This window comes from Nannobrachium achirus (assembly GCF_963921795.1).
Source record: "Nannobrachium achirus genome assembly, chromosome: 6".
NCBI classification, from domain to species: Eukaryota; Metazoa; Chordata; class Actinopteri; order Myctophiformes; family Myctophidae; genus Nannobrachium; species Nannobrachium achirus.
Genome location: NC_137815.1, coordinates 65,310,233 through 65,326,971, shown reverse-complemented (window position 1 = coordinate 65,326,971; position 16,739 = coordinate 65,310,233). Strand labels below are relative to the sequence as shown.

At 42.4% G+C, this 16,739-nt stretch overlaps 2 protein-coding genes across 2 annotated transcripts in view; both read right to left on the bottom strand.

Annotated features, from left to right (window-relative positions):
- The window catches only part of LOC308287470 (aggrecan core protein-like), a 269,467-nt gene that overhangs the window by 136,284 nt on the left and 116,444 nt on the right, over nt 1-16,739 (bottom strand). The window lies entirely within an intron of this gene.
- dlgap4b (discs, large homolog-associated protein 4b) overlaps nt 1-16,739 on the bottom strand; it is a gene marked incomplete at both ends in the record, with an annotated part of 55,184 nt that overhangs the window by 29,105 nt on the left and 9,340 nt on the right. Inside the window, 3 exons of the mRNA XM_080728411.1 lie at nt 7,064-7,216; nt 8,393-8,648; nt 10,690-10,828. Coding sequence (XP_080584537.1) covers nt 7,064-7,216; nt 8,393-8,648; nt 10,690-10,828 — 548 coding nt within the window. The remainder of the gene's footprint in view (nt 1-7,063; nt 7,217-8,392; nt 8,649-10,689; nt 10,829-16,739) is intronic.

Sequence of the window (16,739 nt, the reverse complement as noted above, 5' to 3'; positions counted from 1 at the left end):
ATTATCCTTATGTATGTAATCCCGTTTTGTGTCTCATCATGACACACAGCTGTGCCAAGCGCACAATAATTATATACTTGAATGTGTGAATGAACTGACAAACATTTCCATACTGTCAAAGCTTTCCCTAAGCCTGAGATCCATCTGCGCCACATTTAAGTGCTTTACAAACGGACAAGCAGCTACTAAATACTGCAACCTCTCAATGCCACTCAGACTGTGTGAGCTGTTGGCATGTGCCGTAAATCCTATTAAACAGGACTGACTAGCTGCTCTTGCTTATCCTTCGGGGAATTTTACAACAGCATCAACCAGGTGCTTTGTGCAGAACTGCTCTGCTGAGCAGAATCTTGAGTGGGCACCGCTGTCATCGTGCCATCTGGACAGTGGCACCGTTGTCCCAATGCACAACCTATTGCACAATGTGTTTCCAAGGCAGGACAACTATTACTGGCTGTACGCGATAATGGTCACAAACAATTACTGGCAACCACTAAGCTGTGTCCCCAGAAGTTACGGCCTGCAACCACTGACTGCTCAACCTGTTAGTTTCACAGTATGAGTTGTACATCATTAGTTGCATAGAAAAGGCAAGAACTAGCACATATACCCGCCAGGCCGGGTGGCCTACCCAGGGCTGTAGAAGTTGTGTGTTGCAGCTGTCAAGACTCAGTGAAGCAGCGGAATATCAAAAAGCTGCAATGCTCATTATAACGTGACTCCTGAGACCATGTGTACCTAATTTGGTGGCGGGTGGAAAACATGTTTTTATTTTTCTTGTTTTTTTTCCTGCAAATAAATAATTATAATAAACAAATTATAAAATGTATAAATTATAAATTGAAAACATTATTATTTCACCACCAAACTGTATGCTGCTGAATTATACCTGTAGGTAGAGCACGCACATAACCACAGGTGCACAGAAACAGCCTATGCTTAGAAGATATCTGTGAACCCAAAACATTTGAGAAACACCCTTATAATAAAATATTCTAAGGGAGTATACTGATAACATCAAGTTGTAGAGAGTAGAGACCCATATGTGGACTAATATTTTTGTTTATAGTTTTTGTCCCAGTTTTTTCCTTCATCTTTAGCCTCCCAACGCCTTGCTGCATATTCCAGTAATCTTCTGTTATTTGCCATTTCATTTCCTGGCTAAACAAGCCATTATAGTGGAAATACAGGAGAGAGATCTACAAGCGTACAACACATCACAAAGCAACGCCTTGTGATCTTGTAGATCAGCAAAGAGTTTTGGTCAATAAAAAGGATGCTACCAAGTATAGAGAACTGGGTAGACCCCAATCCCCAAAGGAGGCTTCATTAAGAGTGTTTAGGGAAATCAGATTGCTGCGTTCCTCTGTCAAAAGTATGGAAAGAATTATCTTCAATAAGGTGGCTGTGTGCTGAAACATGCTTAATTCAAATGAATGAAATGCATATTTGCAATGCATGCAGCATATAGATTTGTCATTATACTGTAACTCTGCTGGCTGTTATAATGAGGTCAAGGTCAAGGTAAACTTTATTGTCCACAAGGGAAATTTGGCTCGGGCTTTCACCCCTGCTGCAGCCACACATAAAACATCAATGACAAAATACAAACAAGAACTACATACAGAGGGGGACACAACAATACACAAGTGCACAGATAGTAGTTAATCTAATCTCACAGTCAATGCTGTTTCAGAGCCTCGTTCAACATATTAGTTGACACAGGGACAAAGGATTTTTTAAACCTGATATAGTAAAGTGCCATTTAGGTTCACTGTACCTTCTGTCAGATACATAATAATGATAATACATAACATTGTGGACAAAAGGAGAGTAACAAAATGGACACGCCTGCCATCTACTCATGTCATTCAACTGTAATCTCCACACAGAACATATTATAAGGGATTTGGCCTGGATGTGGTTGGTTTGCTTACCATAGCCCACTGGCTGTCCAAATCTGTCCCAATGAACCCCCTAACACTGTCTGCATTTGCCAGTCCAAGAAAAATAACAAAGAAAACAAAGCCAATGGCCATGTCATTGTTTCAAGGACGACCATGCTATATTTGACTATAGCGCCAGTTTCCAACACAGCCTTTAAAGTTGGTTTAATCAATGTAACAAGGCTTGCTTCAAAGAGGAAGTAGGCTTACAACTTCAGTGAGGTTAGTGAAAGAGAAGCACAAGTTCAAGTGCATGGGATTGGAGTTTGGTACTGTGCACTGGGCAGGGACGTGCAGAGAGGCAGGGGCTGACATTTCTAAAAGGGCCTTTTGGTGAAAATATCGAAAATAGCAGACCTCCAAGTTCACAACGCGTCGCAGCGGCTATTTTCGATGCTTGATTTTTACACAGAAAGGGCAATTCTTTCAACATAAAATACTGCATTCAAGTTCAGGAGAGTGGAGAAGGCAATTCTCTTGAATGCCGCCTTCCCCTTTCCCGATGATTTTAAGTTTTGGAAGGCAATGCGTGTAAAAATAAGATGATCATGTATGTAGCGTATGTAGGTACAGTATGTTTATATGTATGTGAGTCAATATGTGAAAGTTTTAATTGTTAGTAGATGTATGTGAGTCATGTATCAGTCATGAAAAATAAAAAGATTGAAAGAAGGAATGCTGCCTTCAGGTATGGCATGGAAAAGGAAGCATTTGCATTTCTTTCATCATAGTAAAATCATGGTCTGGAGAGGGCACTTTTTACAGGCGGATAAAAGGGCAGGGGCTCAAGCCCCCTTTAGATGTCTATGTGTGCACGTGTCTGGCACTGGGATACAGTATGTGTGGTTGAGTTTTAAAATGCTGGCTCAATGGAATACAGACATCATCATAGCAAGTATTTGTGGGATATGAGGCTGTCTCGTGGACCACAGCTGATATTGCAACTAAGCACTGTTAGATTAACACCCACACAACAGTGTCACACCATGAGCTCATTGGTGTGAATGACTCCCTAACTTCATTTGGACTGTCTGCTGGTGTCCTAGTTTACCCTGGCTGACAGTCGCATGGATGGGATTGACAATGGTATGAATTTTCTTGATAACAGAAAATACATTTCTTGATTTATAAAAAAAAAAAAAAAAGATTAAATATATTGGACTAGGGACGTGCTGGCCATTGGGAAAAGCGGGACAACTCCCGAACGGCCGATTCATTCCCGGCCGGTCCAGGCCGGCCATTAGGAAAAAAAAAATATATATATGTCGGCATTCGTTCCATTTTGGGGGCTGTGTGGCCAACAAAGTAAATCGTCACTGTCGTGCAGAAACCTCGTATCTCCAATATACATTCCAGTATACATTTTTTCGCAAAGCAAAGCTCTGCTTCATCATACAAGGCCGTTGCACAAAAGTAGTGAAAACAGCAGATCTACAAGCACACAACGCCTCGCACCGCGAGGCGTTGTGTGCTTGTAGATCGGCTGTTTTCACTAGTTTAAATCATTTTTAAAATGATAAATACAAAACAAACGGTTTTGGACATATAAGGTTTCCACCGACAACGACAAAATATAACTAAAAAAATGAGGGCCTCTCCAACTCTTTTTCCCGGGCTGAATCAGGGGCCCAGCACGTCCCTGTATGGGACCTACTCCACTAGAACCCACAAGATAGGGTTCCATACAGTTGACTTCACTGTTATTTAAGTCACGAATAGACACTCAAATTAGCTAATAATGAATAATAATAATAATGTATTATTATCATGATTTATAGCAGAATAGGTCACATGGACAGTACATAGGCCTAGCCTACATTGTGAACAAATTCACTAAAAATAAAAATACCAGTAAGACTCCCTAATCCCTAAAAGTTTTATCGACGTGCACTTATTGACTGACCTGAATTAAAGGTATAGCATTGGACTACATGGAAAAGGTAAGCCTACACATACAGTATTTAGTTAGGTAGCCTAAGTGGTGACTCAAAGCAGACTAAAACTTGTTATATTAGATTGACAGGGCATCAAAACATCAGTGGTGTAAAGTAACTAAGTACATTTAGGCCTACTTAGGTACTGTACAAGTACAATTTTGTCTTTTGAGGTATTTGTAGGCCTACTTTACTGGAGTATTTCTAATTTTCTGTACTTTTACTTCTACTCCACAACATCTCAGATCCAACTATTGTAGGCTACTCTTACTCCACTAAAATTATTTGAAAACTAACTAGTCACTAGTTACATTGCAGATCTTGATTATTATTACAAAACATAAATTAACCACTTCAGCCTTAGGTCTTTATACATTTCGGCCATTTGAAAATAGCAGATCCACAAGCTCAGTCACAATGCATTTGCGGGGCTAGGCATTGTGAGCATGTAGATCTGCTATTTTCAAAAGACTATTAAACATTTGAAAACTTGTGAAATCCGGAATAGAAAAATTACTTGAGTAAAAGTACAAAATCATTGGTATCAAAATGGACTCAAGTACCAAAAGTAGAAAGTAGGTTTACTCATTATGCAGCGAATGTCCTTAAACTCGGTTATTCGGTTGTTATTAGGTTGACAGGGCATCAAAACATTAGGACTAATTTCAATTGCAACCCTTTCATTTATACTGACAAAACACTACTTACCCGGCAGCAGCGGGGTGAGATAAGAAGAAAGAAAAACGCAAAAAACTGCACAGTTGGATTGATGGATGATCTGTGACCACGGCCGGGTCTGTCTGTCTGTCGGGACATGCAAAGCTGCGTCTGCATGGGTGCCCTTTGTTTTAATAAGGAACCCAGGGAGGCGGGCCAGTAGCACGCAGGGGCGTCACAAGGGGGGGCGAAGTGGGACTGAGTTACTAGGGCCCAAGCTGGAGGGGCCTTAAAGGAGTAGTTCACCCCCAAAATGACTTTTTTTCTATTGATTACTCATGCCATGGAGAGTAGAGTTCAATAATATTTTTTGGTTTTTGTCACATTCCTAAGACAAAAATTTGATTTGAGTAAATTTACCCCCATTGATTCCGGATGGGGACCCGTTTATTGTTATCACATTTTTGTCTTAGGAATGTGACAAAAAACAAAAAATATTATTGAACTCTACTCTCCATGGCGTGACTAATCAATAGTAAAAAGTCATTTTGGGGGTGAACTACTCCTTTAATTGTTTAATACTTTAGCTATTGAAAAATAGCAGATATACAAGCTCACAGTGTGGCTGCGAGCTTGTAGATCTGCTATTTTTGAACATGTGTTAAGCGAACATTTGTAATTCAATTGTTGCTTCTGGGGGGGTCCCTGGAACTAAATATTTTGAGATGGGGGTCCATGGCCAAATACATATAATTTGGGGGTCCTTCAGATGAAAAAGTTTGAGCACCAAAGACATAGAAACATGTCAAAAATATTCATGGACCTGCACAAATGTTCAAGATTTGTATATCAAGCTTGTATATCTGCTATTTGTCAATGGTTAAAACACAAAATAATGCATAATAATGCGTTCCCATTCATGGGGGGCCCGCAGAGAATCCTAGTACCCAGGGCCCAGAATTTGGTGCGACACCCCTGTAGCACTATTTAGCTTTAAGCTCTTCAATAGCGCCGCTATGTGGCCACTTGGAGGTAAGAACAGTTTAGTGAAGTTACAGCTAGTATGGTGTGGTCCACTGGTTCTTAAACCTTTTCATGTCAAGGACCCCCAGTTTGACACTCATTGACCCGCGGACCCCCTTTTGAAACGATATGCCAGGGATCCCCATAAGAGAAAATCTTTACAGCTCTAGCAGTGATTCCCAACCGTTTTAATTTCAATGACCCCCAGTTTGACATGCATTAGGGTACGGACCCCCATTTAATGGTATTTATATCCCTGGGACCCCAATTTATACAGTAAAATCAATGTTAATGTGAGTGTACAATTGGAACCAAATGGACCCTAACCATCCATTTGTACACTCTCTGAGTTACATACCCAATAAGGGTCCATTTGGTTCCTAACTATCATTTAGCTGGGGACCCCCTGGAACTCCCTCAAGGACCCCTGGGGGTCCCTGGCCAGACCCCAGTTTGAGAACTAATGGTGTGGTCCATCTGCAGTGGGAATGCCCCTCCTATGGGAATGTCCTTTCTTTTGTTCTAATTTATTGATTTGTTTTTAATGTTTTTATTGGCAACAACCATTTCAACAAAGGTTGAAATGGTTTTGATATATGTATGTTGCTTCACTTCACGTTCAAATATGTTTTTGGTTACAATAGGTACACATTGTGAACTGTGATCATATGCACGCACGCACGCACGCACGCACACACACACACACGCACGCACGCATGCACGCACGCACGCAGGCACACACGCACACACACACACACACACACAATGGAAAACAAGGCAGGCACAACAAGTGCTCCATCTGAGTTCGCATACTATAATCGCATACTATAATCTACGATTCCTGTGGCCAGCGCATACTCCAGTGCATAATGCATATCAGATACGCTACTTTAAAGAGTCACAAGTGCATGCGCTTTTAAAAATAAAAAAAATCTTCACGGCATACTACGTATACCCCATATCGGAAAAACTAACTCTCTCCCGGCTGAGTCATAGGCAATCCCATTGAATGGTTGTTCCTTTAGTTGCCTTCACACAATGATGTTGGCTACATCTTATATTTATGTTATTAATGTCAATGATCTATTTAATGAGTTTTAGGATGTAGAGTAGGATCTACAGACAGGTAAACAGGGCAAATGCAGCCTTTGTTCTCTAGCTGTAACCTTAAAGGCTCAATTCATAACATTTGACCGTATCAAATTATTCCCAAGGAGAAATACACATCTTGCATATATCAAGTCATACAATATTAGTTTGTGAAAGGATCTTCTAGACCCACTGATATTAGGCCTATTTTTATTTTCAGAAACTGAGTCTTTTACAATATACATACATTGCATCCCCTCCATAGGTGCCCAGACTGCCCACTGTTCTTATAACTAAAGTGTACTTTAGCAGAAGAGAGTTTTAAAGGGTTTTGCACAACAGCAGTTTTCCCATTATTGCTCAGTTTCTTGAAGTTATTTCTTCGTCTAAAAGCGCCCAGAACAATTGTGTTACCTGGGAGTGTGGGGAAGATGCGTTGTTTGTCTATCCCCAAACGCTGGAGACAAATTGCAAGTTGTTTCTCCTTCGGGGCTTTGTCCAAGCCAGTGGTTATCAGGTAAGAGCTGAACTGTTCTTTCCAAGTCTTCCATGGGGTAGAAAGGTTGTCTAGTGTGGGCAAAAGAGCCAAAATGCTGGTGTGTGCATTCTTGGACTTGTGTTCCACCCAGGAGGACTTATAGTCTAAGTAAGAGTGGGTTTCAATCAAAATATCGTCTTTGTCGGGTGGAAACCTTGTGTGTCCAAAACCGTTCGTTTTGCATTTATCATTTAAAAAAAGGATTTAAACTAGTGAAAACAGCCGATCTACAAGCACACAACGCCTTACGCCGCGAGGCGTTGTGTGCTTGTAGATCTGCTGTTTTCACTACTTTTGTGCGACAGCCTTGTATGATGAAGCAGGGCTTTACTTTGTGAAAAAAAACATACAAATTTGAAACTTGGAGATACAAGGTTTCTGCCCGACAGTGACAATATGATAATGAAACAAACTAAAAACAACTTGACCCACGTGACGGGTATAAGAATTACAAGTTACGGATGTGTAATGAATAATGAAATAGTAATAGTAATGAATTTTATCCTCATTAGATTTAGCTTGTACTCTATTTATTCTATTTATATTCAGGATTTTGTACACAGTTTATGTCTGGGGAATGGCTTTAAATATTAAGGTCATTTGTGCACCATCATGGTTGCGTCTGGTTTCACATTCGAGAATTAGCCTTTATTTTCCCTACCGATTTAATCCCTATTTAGTCTTCAGGACACATTTACTGTACAGTAGTTGCTGAGCATGTACGTCAGGGTTCCCCAATAGGCGGCCCGCGGGCCATTTGCGGCCCTTGGGGGGCTACTGTCTGGCCCCCACCAACCCCAGTAATAATGGTGGTATAAGAGCAGCAACAACACTAGTATATCGTTATCGGGTGGAAACCTCATATCTCCAAATGTATATGTTCTTTCGCAAAGTAAAGCCCTGCTTCATCATACAAGGCTGTTGCACAAAAGTAGTGAAAACAGCAGATCTACAAGCACACAACGCCTCGCGATGTGTGCTTGTAGATCGGCTGTTTTCACTAGTTTAAATCATTTTTAAAATGATAAATGCAAAACAAACGGTTTTGGACATACAAGATTTTCACCCGACAACGACGATATCTGAACTGTCGCTGGAGTAGCGGGAACGCCACCGTCAGCTCGGCTTGGTACCCTAGACATGATTCGGCCCTTGGGGAAAACTAATTGGGGAACCCTGATGTACGTGTGTTTCCCGTCACTCACCGGTGCTGGCGCTGTAGGTGCGAACGGTAGTGGCGGTCGGAGGAGGCGACTCGGAGGAGTCCATGGATGCCGTGTCGTCGTCCTGCGAGCAGCCGGCCTGAATGGCCCGCAGGTAGCTGTGGCTGCGGGAGCGGAAGCACGTGGGCATGGGCAGGTCCGGGGGCTCCGCGTTGTCCTGGGACTGCGAGCGGGAGTCTCTGAACGTGGACTCTGAGCTGCGGTCCTCGAAGTGGTGGCTCATCTCCATCTCTCTCAGCTGGTGATGGCTCATCTCTAGGTCCCTCAGCTGGGGGGGGGGGAGGGGTGCAGGTAGTTAGTGAACGCACAGGGTTAACAGAGTTATTTCTAAACACGCACATATCAAAGCAAGGATGACTTTGATTGCGACCGTCAGGTCGCAGTTACTATCAAAACCTCCACCGCCTGTCTGTCCGTCAGTCAGTCAGTCAGTCTGTCTGTCTGTCTGTCACGTCACGTCACACTTTTGCCCTACTCATATCTCCGCCATCGTTGCCCCTATCCATGTGAAATGTTCCACACACACTCCTTGTCTGCCAATCCACAACCTCCACCCTTCCAGGGACCCCCGCAGCTCCAGGGACCCCCAAGGACCCCCGCCAAAAAGTTAAAAAAGTCATGTCATCTACATGGATCTGTCCCATTTCCCATATTCCCTCCTGTTTGGCTATGACTGCCTTCTAAAGTTTGTGTATGCGACATGACGGTCGCTTACCGATTAGGGAGTCTTACCGGTGGTATTGTCCTGTATTCAACACTTACCCTATTACAATTGTTCAAATTTCTCTCCCTCCCCCCAAACATAGACAATCTACACACTTGCAGAGCTTGTAGATCTAATTGTAACCTATAATGACCATGTCCAAAGTAGGGATGCCAGTGGATAACAACATGATCATATTGCTTCAAATAGACCTTCCACTCAGAATTTGTATAGTGTAATAAACTACCAGAGCTTGGGTACAAATCCTATGCTAATAGCTTTCGATGCTTCATTTGACAAGCGTCCTTAAAGAGATGGGAGTCAGCGCAGCTCATCATTTCAGACAGTGACCTTGTCAGTGGGGAGGTAAGAGCTCTAGCTTGTGTCGGTGGATGAATTGGACCTGAAAGAAGCGCTTTCATTTTGTATTACACTCCCAGGCCCAGGATATTAACGAGGTATGGCAAATGGAAAATGGGATTGATGAGATAATTCTCATTCATTTCAGTTGAGCTGCTGCAATATCTGTGAAAATGCTTCTTCTACAGGAGGAACAGACAGACAGCGCTTGGCAGCTCAAGGAGGAGGAGGATTTCTTTCTGAAATGATGCCTCTGCCACACAGGACATTGTGACTTCACAACATTTGACACGTTACATCCAGGGACGTGCAGAGAATGTTAGAGAGGCAGGGGCTGACATTTCTAAAAGGGCACTTTGGTGAAAATATCAAAAACAGCAGACCTCCAAGCTCACGACACGTCGCAGCGACGCGCTGTGAGCTTGGAGGTCGGCTATTTTCGGTGCGTGATACCACACTGAACTAAGCATAATCAAGTCAATACTGGAGATGTGGCTGTAACGGCATGGATTTCTACACAGAGAGGGCAATTCTTTCAACATGCTGCATTCAAGTTCAGGAGAGTTTGGACAAGGTAATTCATTCTCTGGAATGCTGCCTTCAGGTATGGTGTGGAAAGAGGGCGTTTGCATTTCTTTAACCATAGTAAAAACTGCATTCATGGTCTGGAGAGGGCACTTTTTACAGACGGATAAAAGGGCAGGGGCTCAAGCCCCCTTTCATGTCTACAGCAGTGGTCCTCAACCTTTTCAGGCTGTGAGTGACCCCCAAAATAATCATATTTTAACTGGGGACCCCCCACCCTGCACAAGCACTTGGAATTGTAGGAGTTGGCATTACATTTGGTTTGACTCAATCTATTCCATTGTGAAAATAGCAGATCTACATGCTCATGAGCATGTAGATCGGCTATTTTCACAATTTCTGCCTCTAATGTTTGACAATTTGAACAATGTTTGACCAGAGGTACTAAAAAGGTCTTTAAAGTCCTTAAATTGTCACTTTAAATATGTGCAGATACCCTCTATACACTTCCAACTTTATGTTGGTTTGTTTACTGTTGAGTGAGAAAACAATGTTAACATTTAGCTTAACATCTGGGGACCCCCCCAAAATCATTTGGGGACCCCCCTCTGGGGGTCCTGACCCACATGTTGAGAACCACTGGTCTACACAGTATGTGTGCACGTGGCTGAGTACATGGGGATCATCTGACCTGTTCCATGCAGCCTCTCCTGCCCAGGGTGCTGCAGGCCTGGCTGAGGTCGTCGTCGTCCCACCCTGACCCTGTGATGCAGTCCAGGTTGTCCAAGCTACGGTTGGTGGAGAGTTGTTCTCTGAGAGATGGAAGACAGCTGGCAGAGGAGGAGGAGGATGAGAGGGAAGAGAAGAGAAGAGAAGCAACACTGTGTTAGAGGTATAACATTTAAGGGACATCATAGTGAAGCTAAAGTTAGGAAAGTTCAAGAAATAACTTTTGCATGGTAGATTGAGAAAGAGAGAGAGAGAGAGAGAGAGAGAGAGAGAGAGAGAGATAGAGAGGGAGAAAGTGAAAATGGAATGTTAAAAACCGATATAGGGAGAAAGAAAGATAGGTCAGATGTTTTCAGAATGTAATAAAAAAGAAATCATGTGCTTAGCAAAAACTAAAATGACACATATGCTTTCCCGGATTGAAAGGTATAACAACGTACAGGTTCCGGGTCTAAAAGGGTTGAGCTTTTAAAATTGTGAAATAATGATTGAAAATGATTTGGTTGGGTCCAAAAGTATAGTTTTGTGTATCCATGTTGTTTCCATTTTCATTGGGGAAGGTACTTATTTCCCTATAAGAGACTCTTAGAGGCAGGCATAACTTTACAAAGATGCAAACTGCATAAGACAACATAACTCAGACAAATAAGGAACCTTATGCAACAGAGGTGTTGTGATGTGCAGTATAATAAGACATACAGTAGCACCTTAAAGTCATTCCTTTAATAATCACATAACAGTTAACATGAACACAAATCTTGTTTTTATCTAGTTTTGAACTAAGGCTGGGCAATATTATGAAAACCTTCGATATTCGATAACGTTGTTCAATACCTTGATATCGATATTACTCACGATATTAGTAAAGACAATTTCATTATATAGTTTTTAATGTTTTTCTGCTTTAGGTCCACTGCCTGCCTAACCCAGATAATGAATAGCATATATCCATGCATGCACACTGCACAGTACACATAGAATAAAGAAATTAAATGCCTTATTCCCATTTTACAACAATGGTTTTATTGAAATAACCACACCTGGTAGATGGACTGCTTTTTTGCATGTGCTACGTGCATGCATAGTGTGTCTGTTAATTAATTTGACACATAAACCAATACCTCATTTCAAGACGTCTTCATCAATATGTATAGGCCTACTGTATTTTAGAGTTCTCAAATTCTGCCCGAACCCGACCATACCCGAACCCCACCGACATTTAGGGTAGGGTAGGGCCTAAAATGTATGCTAATTAGTCGGGCCTGGTAGGGCCTCGGGCTTAATGAAAAAAGAAAATATATTTTGTTATTATTTTATTACTATTACTCTGTGATAGACCCGACCATACCCGACCCGACCCGACGTTTTTGGGCCGAGTAGATAAATGTATGCTAACTAGTCGGGCCGGGTAGGGCCTCGGGCCTGCCCAGTTAGGGCCCAGTTAACACTTTGAGTGCCAGGGCGTCATATGACGTCAGACACGCACTTGGCAATGATGCCAGAAAATAATATTGGCGTCATATGACGCCAGATGCTTTTTTTTCATATTACAGTAGTACAGTGTTGGATCTATGCGGTAACCAAGATACAGCCCTTTTGGACGATGGGACGGTCGTCATGCATGACAATTCAGTGGCGTCAGTTCAGAACAAGCTAAGGTATGGCAACATGACTGGTGTCTGGTGAAGACACCAGTCATGTTGCCATACCTTAGCAACAGGCACGATGAAAAGTACATTTGTATTATTTCCCCCTGTCAAGGTATGGCAGCTGCATACCCCTGCCATACCCAATTGACGCCCCTGCATGACATCACACGCTTATGTGACCAAATTCAAGCATGCTGGTTGGCCGGTTCCCCCCAGAAACAAGGGTCTCAAAGAGTTCAGTGACTTATACCGTAACCGGACACACAGCAATCAGAGGGAGAGAGAGATATATTGAGAGAATGAGCTAGAATTAGTTATAAAATCATTAGATTTAGTATTATTTAGAGAGATAGAGATAGAGAGAGAGATCGGAATGTAGAGGTTTTAGCAAGGAGGAGTGGGGGAAGGGCTAGTTTCTTTGTTTAGGTTGGAGGGGGGGTCCATTTTGTAAAAAATCGCCACCATGGGCCAGCCTAAAATCACGGAGGTACTCGGCTGCTACACCCACGGGCCACGGCCTCGATTTTGGTTCTGGCGGCCAGAAAAGCTCCTTCTACGGGCGATCGGTTCATCAGCGAAGGCCTCGGCTGGAACATCCACGGCCTCGATTTTGGTTCTGGCGGCCAGAAGAGCTCCTTCTACGGGCGATCGGTTCATCAGCGAGGACCTCCGCTGGTACATCCACGGCCTCGATTTTGGTTCTGGCAGCCAGAAGGGCTCCTTCTACGGCGAGGCATGCATGCTGCCAGGGACAGACCACCGATTGCTACGGTTTCTCCCCGCGCCCTGTAGGATGCACTGCTGAGCTGTGCTGCGGTATGTTCTCTACGTTTCACTTTGTTATACGTCTGTCTTTCAATGTTATATGAGATAAGTGCTGTATAATGTATCAAAATGTATGAAATATATGGCCCATAAACCATAAAACTGTCTCCGCGACTCACAAATGGGTCCCGACCCAAACGAGAGAAGCATCCATTTCATTGTAAAGTCGACATTCAGAAACGCTGATTTTAGGCTATATTCTTCACTGCATACTACGTGCCACTCACGTTAGAACATTGTTTATTTTGGCGATAATGAGCCAAGGACATCACATCACAGCCTAGTATAGAACAGTGGTTCCCAAAAGGTTTGATCGCGAGCCCCGGGGTGGGGGCGCTCGCTCTGGAACCTCCAAAGCACTAGCGACCACCCTCCACAACTCAAGCCCGATTTGGGAGACCCTCCTGGGCATGGCGCCGCTCGGCGTCGGCCTCTATACCTCCGTGATGGAGGGAGTGAAAACTTTTTATGTCCAAAACCGCTCGTTTTGCATTTATCATTTGAAATTATTTAGACTAGTGAAAACAGCCGATCTACAACAACAGCCGATCTCCTTTTTAGGCACTAACTAGTAACTAACAATAAAATATGAGTCTAGAACACACCACTGTATGAGCTGCATAAAGTGTGGTTCCTGTTGAAATGAGCCATGCATCTGTAGCCTACTTTGATTGATTGATTGAAGACTTTATTAGAAGTTTGCATAGGAAAAGGTACAGTTTCATGACGGTACAGTTCACTGGTACAAGGTCTACTAAAAGGAGATCCATGAAAAGACTAAGCTTATTTCCACTGGAAAGTGGAAACCATTGAAGTATCTCATATAACATTGAATGACAGACAGATAGAACACAGTACTATGCAGTAGATATGTAAAGAAAAACAAAAAAAGACAGTAAGTCTAAACAAACAGTATATACAAAGAAGGGGCAGGGGAGGGTAGGGTGGGGCTAGGTTCTTTTTTTTTACCACCTCTTTCTAATACATTCTTCAATCAATCAATAAGCCTGACCTGCTATTGTTTTTTTATTTTTTTTGTGCATTTTTTTGGGTGCACATTATACAATTCAATTCAATTCAAAGGAGCTTTATTGGCATGAGAAAACATATGTTTACATTGCCAAAGCAAGTATAACAAATACAATATAAAAACCAGTTGAAAATGGGGAACATATATACAGTTGGAGGGGGTACAGCATTGTTCATTTTACAGAGCTATGTCGCATTGTGACATTTTATATATATACAGGGTACACATAGCAGCATTATTTTCCTACATAAAGGTATCGGCTCTGTTTCATACTGTATGTGCAATCTACAAGCACACAACGCCTCGCACCGCGAGGCGTTATGTGCTTGTAGATCTGCTGTTTTCACTACTTTTGTGCGACAGCCTTTGCTAAAGAACATACAAATTATACAGAAGCACGATCATTTAGTATTTTTTATTTATTTCTATCATATACAGGGCCCGTGGAGTCTGACTGGATGGAGGAAGGATGGAGAGGACAGTATGATGGCTGAGATAGCGAGAGCGGAGGAGTCAGGCATAGGTCATACACACTGTAGGTTCGCTGCCTGGACCAATGTCACTCTAGGGGAGCTGAAGAACTTTCTGGGACTTCTCTTCCTCACAGCTATCGTTCACAAGGCGGAGATTGCCATGCACTGGTCAAAAAACCCTGTCATTGCATGCCGTACTTTCCCAGAACAATGGCAAGAAACAGGTACCAGGCCATTTTGAGGTACCTGAGGCGCACACACACACACACAAACACACACACACACACACACACACACACACACACACACACACACACACACACACACACACACACACACACACACACACACACACACACACACACACACACACACACACACACACACACACACACACACACACACACACACGGTGAACAGTACCATCTTTGACCTTTATTTGTGGTGCCTTTGACTCCTGAATGTTGGCTTGTTGAATGCCTTTTTTTGAGAATACAGTACAGTACAGTACTGACTTTTATATTATTTTATTTATTCTTTACTTGCTGCACATTTATTTTATTTTACTTTTATCCAGTTATATTTTATTTTTGTGAAGTCATATTTGTGATTTCTTTTTTTTTGGAAATATTTGTAAATATTGTTGAACATAAATATGTTCATGCTGGATGTGTGAGGTACTCACCAGGGTTAGGGTTCGATGTTGCCATAAAATAAAAGGTTGACATCGCTTTTCTGACTTTTTGTCTTCCTGACCTTCTAGACCAGGTAAAAACACAGTGAATTCACAGTGCATAGTTCTATCAAAATGTAAGGCAATTTCTACCTTCTGAGTCATTTCATACTTTTTCACTTTGCCCCCTTGAAACTAGACGATGGTACAATATTTTTTTAACTTTTTTTGCACATAATGAAAGTAGGCATGTCATTCTTTCTGTCAAGGGTACTTGTGTTCCGTTACCATTTACCAATTTGTTGCTATGGCTTCCTAAAGTTTTTTTTCTTTGAACTCAAATATCTCAGAATCTAGATTTCTGAGGTTATTGACTGGTTTGCGCAGTGCGCACTCTCGAGCACCTATCTCCAAAACCGCTCACCGAAATCACTCCAAAATTTTTTTGGTAAAAAAAAAAATCCTCTTTTACCAAACCTCCCATTTTTGTTCCGATGTGAATATCGGATCATTTCCAATTTATTCCCTGGAATTGGGGCAGAAATGAATGGGACCTAATGGTGGCACTGGTAAGGGACGGGGGGCAGGGGGGGCTGGCACTCAAAGTGTTAAGGCCCAGTTAGGGCCGGACCTTAATTTTCAGGCACGTTGAGAACTCTACCGCATTTTACCTCGATATAGGTAAATCTTCGATATACTGCCCAGCCTTAGTTTGAACATTCATCATTATAGCCTCGGAGCATGCAAAGCCAATGACATGAGGCCACACGAATGCACAACTGTCCAAACCATCATGGTGCCAACGCCAAAGAACATTAGAAATGTTATGTGAACACCAGCGTTAATGAATAGAAACACGTCTACTTTCTTCTGTTATCTTTGTTGGCACACAGTGGCAGGACGTCCTGTTCCTGAACACACACACATGGGCATCTATCTCCCGGCATGGACTCACAAACTGGGGCATGGTTGGTGGTACCGTTTACCTAAAAGCAACAGGGCGGATGGGACCAAAGAAGCTTGAGAGACAAGTTGACGTCTGCAGGGGTGTCGCACCAAATTCTGGGCCCTGGGTACAAGGATCCACTCACCTTTTGTGCTTTAACTATTGAAAAATAGCAGATATACAAGCTCGCAGCGAGCTTGTAGATCTACTATTTTTGAAAAATCGCGAACATTTGTGCGGCGTCTGAATATTTCAAATCCTTCTAAGGTTTTTTTTTTTTATGTCAGTGGTGCTCAAATATTTTCATGCGAGGGAACCCCAAAATGATATGTATTGTATTTGACTACAGACCCCCATCTCAAAATATTTAGTTTCAGGGACCCTCCAGAAGTGAAATTTGAGCTACAAATGTTCGC